General features: G+C 42.8%; 1 protein-coding gene across 4 annotated transcripts; it reads left to right on the top strand.

The window, feature by feature from the left end:
- Positions 1-5482: 5482 nt before the first annotated feature.
- LOC123119819 (uncharacterized) lies at positions 5483-11265 on the top strand. 4 transcript variants are annotated; one of them, XM_044539752.1, is made up of 7 exons: positions 5483-5899; positions 6838-6954; positions 7562-7684; positions 8164-8280; positions 8678-8880; positions 9020-9141; positions 9657-10057. In XM_044539752.1, the coding sequence occupies exons 1-4, from the start codon at positions 5702-5704 to the stop codon at positions 8242-8244; spliced, it is 519 nt and encodes a 172-aa protein (XP_044395687.1). In that variant the 5' UTR covers positions 5483-5701; the 3' UTR covers positions 8245-8280; positions 8678-8880; positions 9020-9141; positions 9657-10057. The 4 variants fall into 4 exon arrangements, with proteins under 4 accessions (XP_044395687.1, XP_044395686.1, XP_044395685.1 ...); XM_044539751.1 differs by lacking the exon at positions 9657-10057 and adding an exon at positions 11215-11265 and having other exon boundaries at positions 5488-5899; positions 8123-8280; XM_044539750.1 differs by having other exon boundaries at positions 5488-5899; positions 8123-8280.
- Positions 11266-20097: the final 8832 nt, after the last annotated feature.

Consider the following 20097-nt stretch of genomic DNA (forward strand, 5'->3'; position numbering starts at 1 on the left):
TGTGTGCATTTTAATTTGCTGTAATTTTTTGCATGACCTACATGATCGAGTTGAGAGCACACTTGCGTTCATGCATGCAAAAACTGGTTGTGTGTGTCTTCGTGCAATGGGTAGTTATTTTTTCTTTTTGCGTATAAAAAGATAGAAGTTCAAACAAAAAAAATGCAAAAGTTCAAAAAATATGTGACAAAAAAAGATCGTTTAATCTATCAGCGAAAAAAATGTAAATCCACACAAGAAGTTCGATATATATAAAAGTTATGTGTATGTTTTATCATGTAGGAAGCTAATTATTTTAAAAAAAAATAGAGTAGTTAAAAATTCATTATTTTTTTATTTTCTATTACAAATGATAACACCAAAGAAGTCTAGATTGAAAAAAAAATCAAGAAGTTCAATTTTTTAAAAAAAAGTAGAATAGTTCAGTGTATATGAAAATCCAGATTTTCCTCGTTATTAAATAATAAACCAAGAAATTCAATTTCAAAAAAAATGGAGCAGTTCAATATTTATTACAAAAACTCATATGTTTCCCGTTACTAATGAATAAACCAAGAAGTTCAGTTCGAAATAACGAAGAAGTTCGTCATTTATTACAAAAACTCCTATTTTTCCCGTTTCTATACGCAAAGAGGTTCAAAAATTGAAAAAGTGGAGCGGTTTGATGTCTATAAAAATTCTGATTTTTTTGCTAAAGGGTAGCGTCACTTTTTGCATTTTAATTTTTTTGGAGCAATTCCATTTAAAAAAAGATAATCAATAATTTCATATTAAAAAACGAAATAGTTTGATGTACACAACATACTCAAATTCTTCTTTGTTTCCATGCAAAATTAACGTATGAAGTTTAATTTTAAAAGGTTGTATGATGTTTACTTAAAAATCATTTTTTTTCCTTTTATAAGAGTAAAACTAAGAAGTTCAAACTAAAAAAAACAGAGAAGTTCAGAGATAAAAACCCTAGGATTTACATGCTCAATTTTGAAGAGTGTTTTAGGACTTGACGAAATGGATGAGAAAATTAGAAACGAAAATACGTCACAGAAGTTCAACGTGAAAACAGCAGGAAGTTCGACTACTATAGTGAATGAATTTGAGATGAAAAACTTTCAAAACCGTCGTGAGTATTAAAAAATGATCAACACGGTAAAGTTGCATGTTTACATAAGCTTTCTACCGGTATATTAATTGCTCAATTCCGGTGAGTGGATGGAGAGATATGGGCAAAAAAAGCACGTGAAAAACAGAGTGAAGTTCAAGTAGACATGCCGAGAAGTTCAGGTTCTTCACGCGGTGCATTTTCGAAGAATCTGTTTCGCGATAAAGGCAGAACGAATGATCTCGTCGTTTTTGAAATTACTTGAAAACGACTAGGAATTAGAGAATACCATTAATATGAAAAAGTTTTGCATTTTCGTAGCTTTTCAACGGTATATTATTTGCCCCATTCCGACAAATTTTGTAGAAATTACAGCGGAAATACATTTTTAGCCATTTTCAAAACTGAACCGTAAAGAATTGGGACAAACAATATAAAACAAAAAGTTTCGCATTTCCTCAAGCTTTTCAACGCCATATCATTTGCTGCGTTCCGACGCACAGTTAAAAATTAGCTCGAAAATACAAACTCGGTGGAACTTGTACCGTTTTCTAAATTATTTTTAAACCGTTCAAAATTAGAAAACACTTTCAATATTAAAAAGTAGCGTATTTTCATAAGCTTTCCAACACCATATCATTTGCCTCAATTATATTAGCCGTTTAGAAATGACATTGAAAATACGAACTCGGCTGTTCGATTTGTGAAATTTTATGATTTTCCAAATTACTCTTTAACCATATGGAATTAGAGAAAACTTTCAACATGTGGAAGGAGCGGTTTTGCAGCAGCTTTCCAAGGCTATATTATTTGCCTCATTCCGATAAACGGTTTGGAAATGCGATCGAAAATACGATTCATGTTTTTTGTTTGAAGAAAAAAAGGTTTTCAAAACTGCTCTTAAACCGCTTACATTTTGCCCAAAATTTAAGTTGGGTCATGATACTCATGTCCGTAGCTTTCTAACGGTATATAGCAAGCCCCATTTGGGCGATGTTGGCGGAAGTTCAACCTAGCACAGGGGGAAGTTCAGGTCGAACAACTCAGGCAGTAAAATTGCAAAAACGCGAGTTCATCGACCCGAGTGCAAAAAATCTGCCAATGAGCGAGATTTCTATTTAAAACCGGTATTTAGTTGCTAAAAAACGTTTTAAGATTACACTAACATCATATAGAACACGACTAACCAGAATAGTTCGCGCGGGGAGACGCGGTTGCGAAGATAGCCCGAAGGTCGGGTTCGTACAAAGGGAAGTTCAGGCGCGTTACTCAGGCAGGCCAGGTTGTGATCAGAATATTATTATGATCCCGTGATCAGAATAGTGTTTATATATACAGCCGGTCTATTCTGATAATATTGTCAGAATAGTTATTCTGATAATACTTCCGCACTGCACGCTCAATTCAAGTGCACGTCATTGTTTGAACCAAGTGTGCTGCAGTACTCACACGAGTGAACTCCGTGTCGAAAAAAACTGCACGCAGTGTTTTTCCGGTACTGTTTTCGCTCTAATTTTTTAACCGTTTATGGGAACGAGGCGTATAATATACCGTTGAAAAGCTATTGATTAGGCGCAACTTCGCCATGTTGAACACTTTTCGGGATTCCTCTCGGTTTAAGAGCAATTTTAAAAATGGTGCGGCGGATGACGAGTGGCAGTGAGCGTATTTTCATGATTTTTTTCTAAACCGCTCATCGGAATAAGGCAAATGATACGCCGTTAGAAAGATATCGTCGAGGCGCATCTTTTTAATATCTATTATTTTCTCTAATTCGTTACGGTTTAAGAGCAGTTTCAAATTTACTAAATCGCGGAATTCTGTTTTTTTGAATTTTTTGCAATTTTCGATACTGTTTTTGCTCTATTTTCTGTACCGTTTGTCGAAACGAGGCGTGTAATACGTCGTTGGAAAGCTATGGACAAGGCGCAACTTTCATATATAGAAATGGTTTTGAGATTCCTTACAGTTTTAAGTTAATTTTGAAAATCGTGCGGCGGACGACAAGTGGCAGCGGCCGTTTTTCGCGAAATTTTTAGAAACCGGTTGTCGAAATGATTCAAATGATATGCCTTGGAAAGATATCGACGAGACGCAACTTTTTCATGTAGAACACTCTCTCTAATTCCTTACAGTTTAAGAGTAGTTTTAAATTTACCGAAATGCGGACACACTGTTTTTCGCGACACCCAAATCGACGTGGGTACTTCATCCGACTGAAAACCGCACTGCATCGGACGAACAACCGCACTTCATTGGACAAACAAGTGCACTGCATGATTTCTTTTTTGTGGGACGTAATTTTTCATAAACGAGGTGGAGTGCACTTCATGTCGAGTGTTGGTGAACCACAATACTATGAAGAGTGAACCTCGAGACTACCGTAAACGGGCCATACTGCATCAGACAGAAAACCGTACTTATTTAGACTAAAAGCCGCACTTCATTGGACAGACAAGTGCACCGCATGATTTTTTTCGTGGGGCATAAATTTTCCCAAACGAGGTGGAGTGCACTGCTTCAGACTAAAAACCACATTTCATCGAACAGACAAGTGCACTCCATGATTTCTTCTTTGTGGGACGTAAATTTTTCCAAACAAGGTGAAGTGCACTTCATGTCGAGTGTTAATGAACCACAACACTATGAAAAGTGAACCTCGAGACTACCGTAAACGGGCCGCGACACTACCGAAAATGAACCGCTTGAGCTTTTCTTTTCCAAACTCAATATTTATTACGTGCATAGACCGGGCGAGTGGACCGCAGGGACTAAGCAAGTGAACCACACGTAATGAGAAGTGAGCTGCTTTCCGAGGTGTTTTTGTTTCAGATCACCAAGTGAACCACGAAGGAGTTTTATGGCGAACTTCGTGCGAGAACAAAGTGAGCTTCAAAACATACATATACATTCATTATTTTTACACAGCTACACAGCCATCCAGTACGTAGCATAATCAACGACAGAGTACCCAACTGTACTACACTAGGCAAAGACTTGCTGATGCAAAATTACCATCCATTTTTCTTACTACAAAATGAACTTCCAATTCACTAGGTAGTGCCCTTTTTCTCTCTGCGTTTCTCATAAACAACAAAATGAACTTCAAATGAACATAGATGTTCTCTTCTTTTTCTTATTGGGCGCACTTCTTCTTGAGTAAACTGCACATTGACGCAAACAAAACATCAACTAAGCACAAAGCGAACCTCTTCTTTGAGTAAACTGCACGGCCAGGGGGGACTGCAAAAAAAAGCAACGAACTATGGCGGCGAGCACTGAAATGAACTCGCCGGTGCCACTGGACTGCACGTCTGACCACGAGCCTCGTGCCACCGGAATGCAAGCACGCTCGCCGGTGGACTGGACATCCAGCCGCACCGCAGTGATGCACAAAGCGAACTGAAGTGTTTGTGCCCAAGTGAAATCTGGAAAGGCAAAAAAATTGAAGGGGACGAGAGGAAGCCGGAGGCCGGTGCTTGCAGTGCGGAGAAGGTACGATACGGCGGCCGGATCTAGTAGGAGGTTGTCGGGGCTCCCGGAAACAGCAGGTCGCCGGAGTAGGAGGCAGGGGCAGCTGGAGGCACATTGCTACACATGTACCAGGCGGCGGTGGAGCTTCCCTATCGCCAGATCCAGAGCAGCCGGTGGATCCGGCGGGGCGGGACGACATGGATCCCAATGGAACTCGACCTGACTGCTGCGGCCGCTCGGGATCCCTCGCCAGAGAAGGAAAAGGAAGGAGGCAGCGCCGTGGCTACGGGACATGGCAGAGCGCGAGGTGGTGGGTCACGGCTGCATCCGTCGGCTTTGCGGTTGCACCGGTGGCCATGGCGGCCGGATCCGGTGGTGGAGGCCTCGCCGGTGGCCGGTGGCGGCTGGATCCCACCATGGCCGCGGGGGACACCGGTGGTTGGGGAGCGCCGGCCATGGGGGGTGGGTGGATGCGTGCCGGCCGTGGGAGGGGTCGGGGGCGCGCCGGCCGTGGGAGGAGGTCGGGGACCCGCCGGCCATGGGAGGTAGATGGGGTCGCGCCGGCGGTTGAAGGGGGCGCTGGTGGTGGGGATGCGGGAGGGGCGTCGGGCATGTTAGGAGGTGGAGAGGAGAGAGGAAGTGGTGGGGGCGGGGAGTACGGCAGCGGGAGGAAGTGGGCTGCACGGGTGGGCGGGGTGGGGTTCGGTTCGCTTCGAGGTGTTATCTCTACTCCTAATGTCTCAGTTGGTAGTCCGCGTTCCGGGTTTATTTTTGTCCCACCAGTTTCGTCCGTTTTTTTTCGTCCTAAAAAAATCTACGAAATTTAACCAGTGACAACTATGACTAGCTCCCTTTCCCCTCCCTCCCGAGCCGCTCGCGCGGGCGGCTCTGGAGGCGAAAACCCTAGCCCCCTGAGCCCCCCCCCCCCCCCCCGAGCCCCCCTAGCCCTGCTCCTCTGGCCGCCGCCGGCGCGGGCGGTGGTGGCGGCGCCCGGCCGTCGAAGGCGGTGGGCGAATTCGGCGCGCTCCGACGGGCCTCACGCGCGCGAGGGAGAGGCGTCAAGTGGGCGGCGCGGTGTTTTTCTCCGGTGAGGCGGCGCACGGCGAGGTGCGTACGGAGAGGCGGAGCATGGTCGTGGGATTGATGCGGAGATGCTCGTGCACGGCGACCTGCTTCGAGCCGTCGGTGGTGGTCGGAGTGGAGACGCGCCTCGGCCAGGGAGGCGGCAGATCTGGGCCAGGAGTGGCCGCGCAAGCGGCGGCCGGGATCTGCCGCGGCGGCCGGTGGGTGCGGTCTGCCCCTGCTGACCCCGGCGAGATTCTGCAGGTGCGGCTGTGGGAGCGAGGGGTGGCGGCGCAGGCTGGTTCTGGGCTGCTTGCGCTCGGGTCAGCGGCTTGGTTGTGGGGAGCATCACGCGGTGGTGCGCGCTTCTGTTGGATGTGCGTCGAGGTGGCTCCCCGGCCATGGGCTCCAGAGCTGTGTCCGTTGCTGGGTTGTCCACCAGGAGGTGGTGTGACAGCCGTTGCTTGCGGCATCAGCAGCTTCTGGCCGTGCTGGTTGTGGAAGGAGTAATGGAGTTGTTTGTCCCCGATCATGCGGAAGGTGGTAGCTGGACTGCGTGTCCTCGCCGTGCAGGGTGTTGGTGTTCTGTGTCGCTATGATCACGATAGCAAGGTGTTGCGGCAGTGGCGGTGTGATCCAGCACTGACATTCTGGCCTCAATTCTTCGCGGGGGTGGGGGTTGGCCAACGTTACGGATGAAAATCCTGCCCGTCTTCGGTTGGTGTTGGCGGCGATGGCGCCCGTGGGTGTCGTTTCCCTCCTTGGAGGCGTCGCTTAGGTGTGTTGGCATCTCCCCCGCTTGCTTGGGTTGTTGTCTCCGGGCGAAAGCCTAGGTCTTGGACCGGCGATGACGGCGTCATGGCGTCGTTCCTCTGTTGGGAGCATCGTGGTTGGAGACATGGCTTGGAGGTTCAGTGTTGTGGTTCTCCGGTGCATGGCGCTGGTCCGAGTAGAGGTTCTTGGGCGCAATGTATGCCGACGTCGGTGACTCTAAGATGGTGGCTTTCTCGGGATCAACTTTAATATTTTTGTATCGATTCTGTATGTGTAGATTTGTAAATGTAACATCTCAATGTCACCACACTATGTTTTTTATCGATTCTGTACATCAATATTTGTGTGTTTGTTTATTTGTTTTCTATGTGCTTCTATTCTGAATAATGCTACTTGCCTGATTGTCTATTTTTCTATTCTGAATGTAGAGAGAGAGAGAGCATCATGACTGCCATGGCTTGAACTATTTTGCTGAGATCCTGGAAAAATTGAATGGTATAATTCTGTTAATTGGGAACCTTGGAATTGATTTTTCACCTGAAAAGGTTGGCTATCTCAACCTTCTTAAACAATTCTGTAGCACGTATTTCTCATGTGCATGAAACTTAGTTAGATTTGCTTTTTTTTTTAATCATGGGCCATCCACTGAGTATTATGTTATTCGTTCTTTAGGTGTTTTAATTTAAAAAATCAGCTCTGCACAAGTAACAACATGGCTGAAAGCCTGTTGCTTTTACTTGCGTTGAGGACAATCTGATGGACAACCTCCGACCTACTCGCGCCCCATAGTTAGTGTATAACGGCTGGAGAGAAATTATGCTTTTCTTCATTTGGACTATTCGATAGATGCAACAGTTATAAAAATAAGAATTTTGTAAATCAAAGAGAGATATGCTCTCATCAATTGCTCACCTCTGAAGGTTGAAAACATATGGGCTTGATGAGGCCGTTTTCTTTTTACAATTTCCTCTAGCAACAACTCCGTGTATAATCCAGAACTGGATCGTTGCTTATTTGTTTTTGAAAGTGTACAATTTCCTTTATGAAAGTGTAATGTTCTCATCTCTATTATGATGTTTCAAGTATACTACTTCTCTCAAGAAGGTTGGAGTCAACGAGGCAGCACATAACTGTGTTTGATGCATTCTTCAGGTTGATCGAGGGTCGGATAATGGACGTAACACAGCTGCTAGAGAAGAGATTATAATATGGAAAATATTAGATGAGGAGGAAGCTAAAGTTGGTAGATCAATTGAGCAAGAGTTCCAGACCCAGGTGCATTTATAATTGAGCTGTTTGTATGAGCAGTGCTACATGCTTCCACTCTGCATCTCTATAGTTATTTGGCTGAATGTGTGCAAGAGTTTGAGCTATTAATTATTGTGTAGTTCTTAAGTTTTAACTTTAGAACTGTGTAAGTTATTCCCTTCTTTAGAAATAACTTCATGTGGAAAAGTATTCTTTGAGGGAAACAAGGTCGAGAGGTTGACAGTGATAATATAATAAGTTTGCATTTTATACCATCTAGCAGGACTTCACGGAAGTTTGTTAGAGGAATTGCAATAGCCATGATCAAATATTATATTTCTTATTCCTTTTTGGTTTTAGACAAGAAAAGTAGCTCAAACCTTCTACTGTCGCAGTCGCTGTAGTAGAGCAATCGCTGCCTCAAACTTCATAGAAGATGGGCATGAATGGATGTTTTGGTTGCAGGTTACACCAAGAACAAGTGCCTCAGATCATTCATTTTTCAGGCAGCGGAAGGATCACTCCCCCTCCCCTCGCGTCGCCCACCTGAGGGCGACTCGAGGGTGCCCTCGCCCCGTCCGCCGTGACCACCCCTCTTCGGATCTCACCGCCTCGACCAAAATGTAAGTGTTGTACTTTTGTAGAACAACATTAAGAGGATGTGATATTAGCTAGCTGAATTTTTTCCAACTCCTACACTAAAAGGATGTAAGTCGCCATCCAAACGATCGAAACACACATGAGCTTGCAATATCGTAAGCAATTTGTCTCTCCGGTACATGGTTATCGACGTGTAGATTTTGGTAAGCTTATATTGTCGATCTTCTGGTAAGGTGACCCTTTCAATACTAATACCAGTTTTGTGAGTGCATGCATGTTCTTGTCATCTCAACTAAATCTGGATGGCCAAGTTTCCACAGAATGGCTCAAGATTTTCAGTCATACACTAGCTGTCACACACCCAGACTTTATGAACATGTGATTTGTCATCTCAACTAATCGACGGTTTTTGCTTGACAGGTGATTTGAGGCAAATTCTGCGTTTGAGGCAAGGACAATAAAAGTGATGGAGCTTTTGGTCTTCAGCACCTTGAAATGGAGGATGCAAGCTGTTACTGCTTGCTCGTTTATTGACTACTTCCTTTGCAAATTCAATGATCATGACACACCCTCCATGCTTGCATTCTCCTGCTCAACTGACCTCATCCTGAGCACAACTAAGTGTATGAAAGTTAAATCAGATCCCCCTTTTTAGTATTCATCGACTAATGTGTTAAATTAGATCTCACTTTTAGTATCCATGGATCAGTGTGTATAATTTGGTGGCGATCAATTATTAAAGTTTCAGAATTTCGATTGCAGGAGCTGATTTTTTGGTGTTCAGACATTCAGAGATTGCTGGAAGTGTTGCACTTCCTTCATTTGGGGAGCACAAGACTTCAGTTGTCGAAATGGCTACAACTAATTGCAAGTATATAAACAAGGTAGTGATCAGCTCTGTGTTATCGTTAACTAAATCATTTGCCCGCATCACATGGTAACCTTTAATGCAATGGTGCCTCTGTGTACAAGAAGAATGAGGTATTTGATTAAATTGTAGGGAGGCTTCAGATGTATCCGAGAAAAAGCATAGCACCAACTTTTATAATGGTCCTATGTTTCTATCAGAGCAATGCCATTATCCTGCATACATTTTAAAATGCATTTGAGTTCTAATACATATTGTACATGTACCAACATTCTTTCCTCTGTTTTCGTTTTGTTGTTGTCCTTAAATGGCATCTCATTTTTACTTTGATTTAGAAAGTGAAGTAACATTAATAACTAATAAGTTCTCGCATGTTAGGTTTTCTTGGACGTTGTTGAGAGTGTAAACCTTCTTATGTCTTCTAAAGGGAATTTGTGTACCATCAAATTTTACCTGTCTGTTCTGAGGTTTCTGGTGTCTTCCTATTCAACTATTTGATGTTCATTGTGTATATTTCTTACATTTCTGCAGGGAGTGTGATGTGACAGGAAAGATCCTGATGAAGTGCTTCCTTTATGGAATGCCTATCTGAAGTTTGGACTAAGAGACATGCTTTAATTGGCTTAGTAAAAAATACTTGCTAAAGAGAAATAAGATTCAAAGTAGATGTTTTTATTGTAGATTAGGATATGTGTGTTCTGCCACCGGTTCGACTTCTCATATTAGAAGGCAAGCAGTTAGTTCATATCTTACTACTTTGCACTATTGTAGATGGATGGTGAGGGATTGAGAGGCTACTACTATTAATGTGCGTAAACTTTGCATCTTTAGCTCTCTAAATGAAACCGGTGATGGTTAACCTGATTTTTGGAGTTCTATTTGGAGCTTAGTAAGCTTGAACACACTGAAGCTTATTAAGATGTTTTTTGGAACGTGCTTTGCTCTTGATGAGGCAATTTTTTTGGTAGCAATGCACGCGCAGCCCTGGATGGTAGGCCGCGACATCCCCGGCGATGGCTCATTAGGACCTCACCAAAGGTGAAGATGATGTGGCATGCCATGTTGTCGCCGGTGAAGGAGAGGTTCATGTTAATGGAATGGATTGTGGAGTGCGGGGAGGTTGCATGCGCTAGATATGGTGGTAGGGTTTAGAGGGTTGGCTGGCGACGGAGGCGGCAACTTGATAGGGGGCCGACGGGGTAGTGCGTGAACAACACTTGCTGGTCGTGGATGTCGGTGGCAAGTGGTTGGGCACGTAAAGGTGGGCGGATTGATAGAGTGGATGAATAAAAAGGTGGGCAGTGGGAGTAAGACGAATAGTAGCAGCAGCGGGTCGTCGGCGGTGGAGGAGAGGCCAGGGGTTGACGGACTTAAGTGCGGGGTGCGGGAGGTCGTGGGCACCGGAGATGGTGGTTGGGTTTAGAGGGATGGATGGCGTCGACGCCAGTGGAGGTGGCGACTCAAGCATGGGGCGACGTTTGGTAATTAACACTCACCGGCTATAGGGTGGCGGTGCCAATTGGTTAGGCAGGGAGAGGTGGGCGGATCAATAGGATGGACGAAGAAAAAAAAGCAGAGGCGAGAGGAAGAAGAACCATTAGCAGAGATGGGTCGTTGTTGGTAGAGATGGGCAGTGGATTAATGGATTCGAATGTAAGGTACGAGAGGTCTCGGGTGGCGGAGATGGTGGCAGGGTTTAAAGGGATGGTCGGCGCAATATCCTGCAACATTTCATTTGCATACTTCCATCCCGAGCAATCATAGAAATAAAAGAAATTTGTGGAACTATGTTAGAAATGTCTATTTAGGTGGAGAGATGAGGAATAATGCAGCTCATGATAATCATTTTCATCGTCAACATGTTAGTAACATTGTGAGTATAAAAATGCTGATTATCTGCATTGTCGCCCGTAGCAACGCACGGGCACTCTACTAGTCAGAATAAGATTTAGGTGTTATTAGAATAAGACTCTAGAAGGGTGTTATTAGAATAGACCCACCCTATATGTATATATGTATATATATCGTTTTTATGCTTTATAACACTTTATGGAGTAATTCTAATGCCTTTCCTCTCATAATATGCAAGGTTTACACAAAGAGGGAGAATACCGGCAACTGGAATTTTGGACCTGAAAAAGCTATGTCAGAGATACCTATTCTACATATCTCCAAATGAGCTGAAAATTTATGGAGAATTATTTTGGATTATATAATAAATATTGGAGAAAAGAACTACGAGAGGGGGCTGCCAGGTGGCCAGTAGACACCAGGGCGCACCAGCCCCTCCAAGTGCGCCCTGGTGGGTGGTGGGCACCCTGCCCCACCTGTGGTGCCCATCTTCTGGTATATAAGGTATTTTGACCTAGAAAAAATAAGGAGAGGACTTTCGGGATGGAGCGCCGCCATCTCGAGGCGAAACTTGGGCAGTGATACGTCTCCAACATATCTGTAATTTTTTATTGTTCCATGTTGTTATATTATCATTCTTGGATGTTTTACAATCATTGTATAGTCATTTTATATCATTTTTCGGTACTAACCTATTGCCATAGTGCCAAGTGCCGGTTGCTGTTTTCTGCATGTTTTTTACATCGCAAAAAATCAATACCAAACGGAGTCCAAACGTAGCGAAACTTTTTGTGGATTTTTTTGGACCAGAAGACATCCAGTGGGCCGGAGAAGCACCTGGGGGGTGCTCAGAGGGGAGCACAACCCACCAGGGCGCGCCTGGGCCTAGGTGGGTTGTGCCCACCTCAGGTGCCTCCCGAACCGACTCTTTGCCCTATAAATACCCCAATATTCCAGAAACCCTAGGGGAGTCGACGAAAATCAATTCCAGCCGCTACAAGTTCCAGAAACCATAGATCCAATCTAGACAGCATCACGTGCATCATGTCCATTTGTGCCTCTCCGATGATGCGTGAGTAGTTCTTTGTAGACCTATGGGTCCGTAGTTAGTAGCTAGATGGCTTCCTCTCTCTCTCTTGATTCTCAATACAATGGTCTCATGGATATCCATATGATGTAACTCTTTTTGCTGTGTGTTTGTTGGGATCCGATGAAATTTGAGTTTATGATCAGATCTATATTTTTATCCATGAAAGTTATTTGAGTCTTCTTTGATCTCTTATATGCATGATTGCTTATAGCCTCATTTTTCTTCTCCGATATTTGGGTTTTGTTTGGCCAACTTGATCTATTTATCTTGCAATGGGAAGAGGTGCTTTGTAATGGGTTCGATCTTACCGTGCTTGATCCCAGTGACAGAAAGGGAACCGACACGTATGTATTGTTGCTATTAGGGATAACAAGATGGGGTCTATTTCTACATAAATAGATCTTGTCTACATCATGTCATCATTCTTATTGCATTACTCCATTTCTCCATGAACTTAATACACTAGATGCATGCTGGATAGCGGTCGATGTGTGGAGTAATTGTAGTAGATGCAGGCAGGAGTCGGTCTACTAATGTTGGACGTGATGCATATATAACGATCATTGCCTGGATATCGTCATGATTATTTGAAGTTCTATCAATTGCCCAACAGTAGTTTGTTCACCCACCGTTTGCTATTTTTCTCGAGAGAAGCCACTAGTGAAATCTACGGCCCCGGGTCTCTTCTTTAATATATTTGCCTTTGCGATCTATTTTATTTTCTTTTATTTTTAGATCTATTAAACCAAAAGTAGAAAAATGCATTGTTGCACTTTATTTTATTTGCAATCGAATTATCCAATCTATTACAACTTTACCCCGTTCGTCTGCCAATTTATGGCGCCGTTACCTGAAAGGGATTGACAACCCCTTTAACACGTCGGGTTGCGAGTATTTGTTATTTATGTGCAGGTGCTGTTTATGTAGTGTTGCTTGGTTCTCCTACTGGTTTGATAACTTGGTCTCATCACTGAGGGAAATACCTACTGTCGCTGTGCCGCATCATCCCTTCCTCTTTAGGGAAATACCGACGTAGTTCTAGCAGGCATCAAAAGGAATTTATGGCGCCGTTGCCGCGGATACATCATCAACATCTACCAGGTTCCTAATCACAAATCTCATCTCCTCGCAATTTACATTATTTTCCATTTGCCTCTCGTTTTCCTCTTCCCCATTTCTTCTAACAACCATCGGTATTTTACTCGAAGCTATATTTTTATTTGTCACATACTATGAGTTTTGCTTGGAGCGTTTTGTATGATATGAGTCTTTGCTTGTTTTGCTTCTTGTTTTGAGTCATGAATCCTTGCTGGACAAACCTATTTGAGAGAGCCAAAATTATGCCATGACTTGTTAGAATTGCTCTCTATGCTTCACTTAAATTTTTATGAGCTATGGAATTGCACTAGTGCTTCACTTATATCTTTTTGAGCACGGGGTGCTTTAGAATTTTTGAAGAAATGCTCTCATGCTTCACTTAGATTTATCTGAGATTTAGTAATTTTTGAAGAAATTCTCTCTTGCTTCACTTAAATTAATTTGAGAGAAAGAAATGTTATGCTCATGATCTTCACTTATATTTGTTTGAGCTTATCAAAAGCAACACATGAAAATTAGTCCCGAAGTGATAGATATCCAAGAAGGATATAATAAAAACTTTCATGAAGATCATTGGACAAAATAAACTTGATTCCTTGTAATAGTTTTGAGATATGATGATGTGCTATGGGAGTCATGTTGGTGAGTAATTATGCTTTAGTAAGAATATTGGTGTTAAGGTTTGTGATTCCCTATGCAAGCACGAAAGTCAATAGTTATGCAATGAAATAAAATCCTACTTGTGGTGCATTATTCGGTGTTAATTATGCTTAATGCTCGCTTATGAGATTATTCATTTCTTGGTTGGTCGCTTCTCAATCTTTTGCTAGCCTTCATTTTGCACTAAGTATGATCTCTACTTGTGCATCCAAAATCCTTTAAATCAGTTTTGCCATATGAGTCCTCTATATCTACCTATATGCGGTATTCTTTTGTCGTTCTAAGCAAATTTGTATGTGCCATCTCTAATTTTTCAGAATAAACTTCTCTTTTGTGTGTTCGTACCGCTCGCGAGGCGGTGAGGGGTGGCTAATATTTTCCATGCTAGATGTATTATTCTCACGATGAGTGTTTATTCACTTGTCATTGCACGAGAGTAAGGCAAAGGTATTAGGGATGCGCAGTCCCGAAATGAAAAATGAATTTACTTTATGTTGTCAAATAATAAATTCCTTGGAAAGTGTTGGTATGGAGGGCACCCGTGGATACGGTTAGCCATGGAAAGTGTTGGGAACTCTAAGTCGTTTTCGTTGGTGGGAAAACCATGCCTCTCAAAATGTTTTTATCTCTATGTTTTTCGCTTTGAGCTCTGGCACCTCTACAAATCCCTACTTCCCTCGCGAAGGTCCTTTCTTTTACTTTCTGCAATTTTTATTTTCAATTCGAGTCTCCATCTTCTCTTATAAAGCACCAACTAACGGGCACTATGATCGTACTTGAGCATTGGATGTAGCTAATATGCGAGTGCGTTTCATGAATGGATCAATGATTGAGCATAATGGGCTAGGGATAACTTATTTTAGCGTTGTTTGAAAGAGATGGTTGCTTGTTGATATGCTTGAGTATTTAAGTCTCATGTCAAAACTAGACTATTGCTTTGAGCCATATAAAAGTCCAAATGTCCATGCTATAAAGAAAAGAATATTAGATGACATGTTAGGCAGCATTCCACATCAAAAATTCTGTTTTTATCATTTACCTACTCAAGGACGAGCAGGAATTAAGCTTGGGGATGCTGATACGTCTCCAACTATCTCTAATTTTTTATTGTTCCATGCTGTTATATTATCATTCTTGGATGTTTTACAATCATTTTATAGTCATTTTATATCATTTTTTGGTACTAACCTATTGCCATAGTGCCAAGTGCCAGCTGCTGTTTTCTGCATGTTTTTTACATCGCAGGAAATCAATAACAAACAGAGTCCAAACACAGCGAAACTTTTTGTGGATTTTTTTGGACCAGAAGACATCCAGTGGGCCGGAGAAGCACCTGGGGATGCTCCGAGGGGAACACAACCCACTAGGGTGCGCCTGGGCCTAGGTGGGTTGTGCCCACCTCGGGTGCCCCCCGAACTGACTCTTTGCCCTATAAATACCCAATATTCCAGAAACCCTAGGGGAGTTGACGAAAATCTATTCCAGCCGCTACAAGTTCCAGAAACCATAGATCCAATCTAGACAGCATCACGTGCATCATGTCCATTGGTGCCTCTCCGATGATGCGTGAGTAGTTCTTTGTAGACCTATGGGTCCGTAGTTAGTAGCTAGATGGCTTCCTCTCTCTCTTTTGATTCTCAGTACAATGGTCTCTTGGAGATCCATATGATGTAACTCTTTTTGCGGTGTGTTTGTTGGGATCCGATGAACTTTGAGTTTATGATCAGATGTATATTTTTATCCATGAAAGTTATTTGAGTCTTCTTTGATCTCTTATATGCACGATTGCCTTATAGCCTCGTTTTTCTTCTCCAATATTTGGGTTTTGTTTGGCCAACTTGATCTATTTATCTTGCAATGGGAAGAGGTGCTTTGTACTGGGTTCGATCTTACGGTGCTTGATCCCAGTGACAGAAAGGGAACCGACATGTATGTATCATTGCTATTAAGGATAACAAGATGAGGTCTATTTCTACATAAATAGATCTTGTCTACATCATGTCATCGTTCTTATTGCATTACTGCGTTTCTCCATGAACTTAGTACACTAGCTGCATGCTGGATACGGTCGATGTGTGGAGTAATAGTAGTAGATGCAGGCAGGAGTCGGTCTACTAATCTTGGACGTGATGCCCATATAATGATCATTGCCTGGATATCGTCATGATTATTTGAAGTTCTATCAATTGCCCAACAGTAATTTTTTCACCAACCGTTTGCTATTTTTCTCGAGAGAAGCCACTAGTGAAATCTACGGGCCCCGGGTCTCTTCTTTAATATATTTGCCTTTGCGATCTATCTTATTTGCTTTTATTTTCAGATCTATTAAACCAAAAATAGAAAAATACCTTGCTGAACTTTATTTTATTTGTGACCCAATCCATTACAACTTTACCCCATCCGTTTGCCAATTTCTAGCGCCGTTACCCGAAAGGGATTGATAACCCCTTTAACACGTCGGGTTGCGAGTATTTGTTATTTGTGTGCAGGTGTTGTTTACGTAGTGTTGCTTGGTTCTCCTACGGGTTCAATAACCTTGGTCTCATCACTGAGGGAAATACCTACCGTCGTTGTGCTGCATCATCCCTTCCTCTTTGGGGAAATACCGACGTAGTTCTAGAAGGCATCAGGCAGGAGCCCTTTTGCCCTCCGGCGGAGCGATCTCACCGGGGGAACTTCCCTCCCAGAGGGGGAAATCGAAGCCATCGTCATCACCAACAACCCTTTCATCTTTGGGATGCCAATCTTCATCAACATTTTCAACAGCACCATCTCATCTCAAAACCCTAGTTCATCTCTTGTGTTCAAACTTTATACCGGAACCTCAGATTGGTACATGTGGGCGACTAAAGTGTTGATTGCATCTTGTAGTTGATGCTAGATGGTTTATTTGGTGGAAGATTACATGTTCGGATCCATTATGCTATTTAATATCCCTCTGATCTTGAGCATGAATATTATTTGTGAGTAGTTTGCCTTTGTTCTTGAGGCCACGAGAGAAGTCATGTTGCAAGTAATCATGTGAATTTGATATGTGTTCGATATTTTGATGATATGTATGTTGTGATTCCCTTAGTGGTGTTACGTGAACGTCGACTACATGACACTTCAACATCTTTGGTCCTAAGGGAATGCATCGTGGAGTAGTTATTAGATGATGGGTTGCTAGAGTGACAGAAGCTTAAACCCTAGTTTATGTGCTATTCCGCAAGGGACTGATTTGGATCCATATGTTTAATGCTATGGTTAGATTGTTATCTTAATTCTTCCTTCGTAGTTGTGGATGCTCGCGAGGGGTTTAATCATAAGTGGGAGGCTTGTTCAAGTAAGAATGACACCCAAGCACCGGTCCACCCACATATCAAATTATCAAAGTAGCGAATGCGAATCAAACCAATATGATGAAAGTGACTAGATGAAATTCCCGTGTGCCCTCAAGAACTCTTTGCTTATTGTAAGAGACCGTTCTAGCCTGTCCTTTGCTACATAAAGGATTGGTCTACCTTGCTGCACTTATACCGTTACAGTTACTTGTCCGTTAAAAATTATATTACTATCAAACTAGTTATTACCGAGAATTACAGTGCATGCAGAAACTACCTTGCTGAAAACCGCTTGTCATTTCCTTCTGCTCCTCATTGGGTTCGACACACTTACTTATCGAAAGGACTACGATTGATCCCCTATACTTGTGGGTCATCAGACCCCTGATACGTCTCCATCAGATCTACTTTTTCTAATGCTTTTGCTCTTATTTTGGACTCTAATTTGCATGATTTAAATGAAACTAACCCGGACTGACGATGTTTTTAGCAAAGCTACCATGGTGTTGTTTTTGTGTAGAAATAAAAGTTCTCGGATTTGAACGAAACTTTTTGGAGATTATTTTTGGAGATTATTTTGGAATAAATAAAAAATACTGGAACCAAGACCCACTTGAGGGGGGCAGCTGCCCACAAGGCACCAGGGCGCACCACCCCCCTCTCGTGCACCTTGGTGGGTAGTAGGGCCCACGAGGCTCCACTGACCCTAATCGAAGCTATAAAATCCTATTTTTCTAGAAAAAATAGGACAGGAAGTTTCATTGTGCTTTATGATACGGAGCCGCCACCACCTCTTGTTCTTCATCGGGAGGCCAGATCTAGAGCCCATTCGGGGCTCCAAAGAGGGGGGGGGGGGTCTTCGGTCTTCGTCATCATCAACCATCTCCATCACCAATTTCATGATGCTCACCACCGGGAGAGATTAATTCCTTCGTAGGCTTGCTGGGCGTAGTGTGATGGATGAGATTGATCATGTAATCGAGTTAGTTTTGTTAGGGCTTGATCCCTAGTATCCACTACGTTCCAAGATTGATGTTGCTATGAATTTGTTATGCTTAATGCTTGTCACTAGCTAGGGCGCGAGTGCCATGATTTAAGATCTGAACTGTTTATGTTATCACCATTATATCTATGTTCGTGATCCGATCTTGAAAGTCATATGCACCTATTACGTGTTATGATCCTTAAACCCCAACGTGACAATAATTGGGATACTTTTCGGTGATGACCGTTGTTTGAGGAGTTCATGTATTCACTATGTGTTAATACTTTGTTCCCGTTCTCTATTAAAAAGAGGCCTTAATATCCCTTAGTTTCCTTATGGACCCCGCTGCCACGGGAGGGTAGGACAAAATATGTCATGCAAGTTCTTTTGCATAAGCACGTATGACTATTTACGGAATACATGCCTACATTATATTTATGAACTGGACCTAGTTTTGTATCGCCCTAGGTTATGATTGTTATATGATGAATATCATCCAACGAAATCACTGATCCAATGCCTACGAGCTTTTCGCATATTAAGTTACTACTGCTGCTACTGCTGTTACAACTGCTACAAAATTATCACTACTGTTGTTACCGTTACCGTTACTATTACTATCACTGCTATCACTATCAAACTATCAAACTACTGTGCTACTGATCACTTTTCTGCAGATATTAAATCTCCAGGTGTGGTTGAATTGACAACTCAACTGCTAATACTTACAAATATTCTTTGGCTCCCCTTGTGTCGAATCAATAAATTTGGGTTGAATACTCTACCCTCGAAAACTGTTGCGATCCCTTATACTTGTGGGTTATCAAGACTTTTTCTGGAGCCGTTGCCGGGGAGCATAGCTATATTTGCTGAGTCGCTTGGGATTCCTATCTATTTATCACTATGAAGAATCTGAAAGATACTAGAACCAAGATCGTTCCCTCTAAGACGAGGGGGTGTGAGAAATTGACATCTAGCTTTCACTAGTAGAAAAGGGCATATTGTCCCGGTTCGTAAGGCCCATTTGTCCCGGGTTGTTGAACCGGGACTAAAGGGTCGTTACTAAAGCCCTAGGCCTTTAGTCCCAGTTCTTACACAAACCGGGACAGAAGGGCCTCCACGTGGCCGGTGCTGCGAGCCCAGGCAGGAGGGCCTTTGGTCCCGGTTGGTGGCACCAACCGGGACCAATAGGCATCCACGCGTCAGCAGCTGGCAGGAGCTGAGGTTTTTGTTTTTTCTGAAAGGGGGTGGTTTAGGGGGTAATTTAGGGTGTGTTAGCTAGCTAATAGAGAGAAGTGTCCTCTCTTATCTCCGTGCTTGGTTTACCAACGCTACTGCTATGCCTAAACATGGCTTAGATTAAAGTGAAGGCAACATGTGGTGCATGTCGAAAGTAATACTAATCCTAACTTGATCAAGTTTGGATTAGTACTACTTTCGACATGCACCACATGCATGTTGCCTTCACTTCAATCCAATCCATGTTCATTTCACCCACTGATATATAATAACTCTTCATGCTCGCATCATGCATTATCATAATAATAAGTCCTACTAATCATCATCACACAACTTATACTCGTTATTAATAACAAGTCATACAATCATCATCCGCATAGTCATCGAACCAACCCCACTTAATTGTTCTTAGCAAATGATCATCAGTATTAGGTAGGACCTAAATACCCTCTTTAAGGCAAAATAGCATAAAACAATATAGACCCTGACTCTCCATTATGGAGAATGGAGATTATCCCGTCTCTAATTCTTGCGCTTCGCTTCCTTTTGCTTCCAAGAACCTCCTTACGACTGTCCATACATTTTTTCCATTCCTTGATTTTCATGTCTCCACTTATTTTAGCAATCCGGTATGTATAGTTGAGATTCGCAGGATGACCTGGCCGTATGTTCAAAACATCAAGGCGACCACTCTAATACATCAGATGAGGCACACATTATTCGGGA

This window comes from Triticum aestivum, chromosome 5D (genome assembly GCF_018294505.1).
Source record: "Triticum aestivum cultivar Chinese Spring chromosome 5D, IWGSC CS RefSeq v2.1, whole genome shotgun sequence".
NCBI lineage: Eukaryota > Viridiplantae > Streptophyta > Magnoliopsida > Poales > Poaceae > Triticum > Triticum aestivum.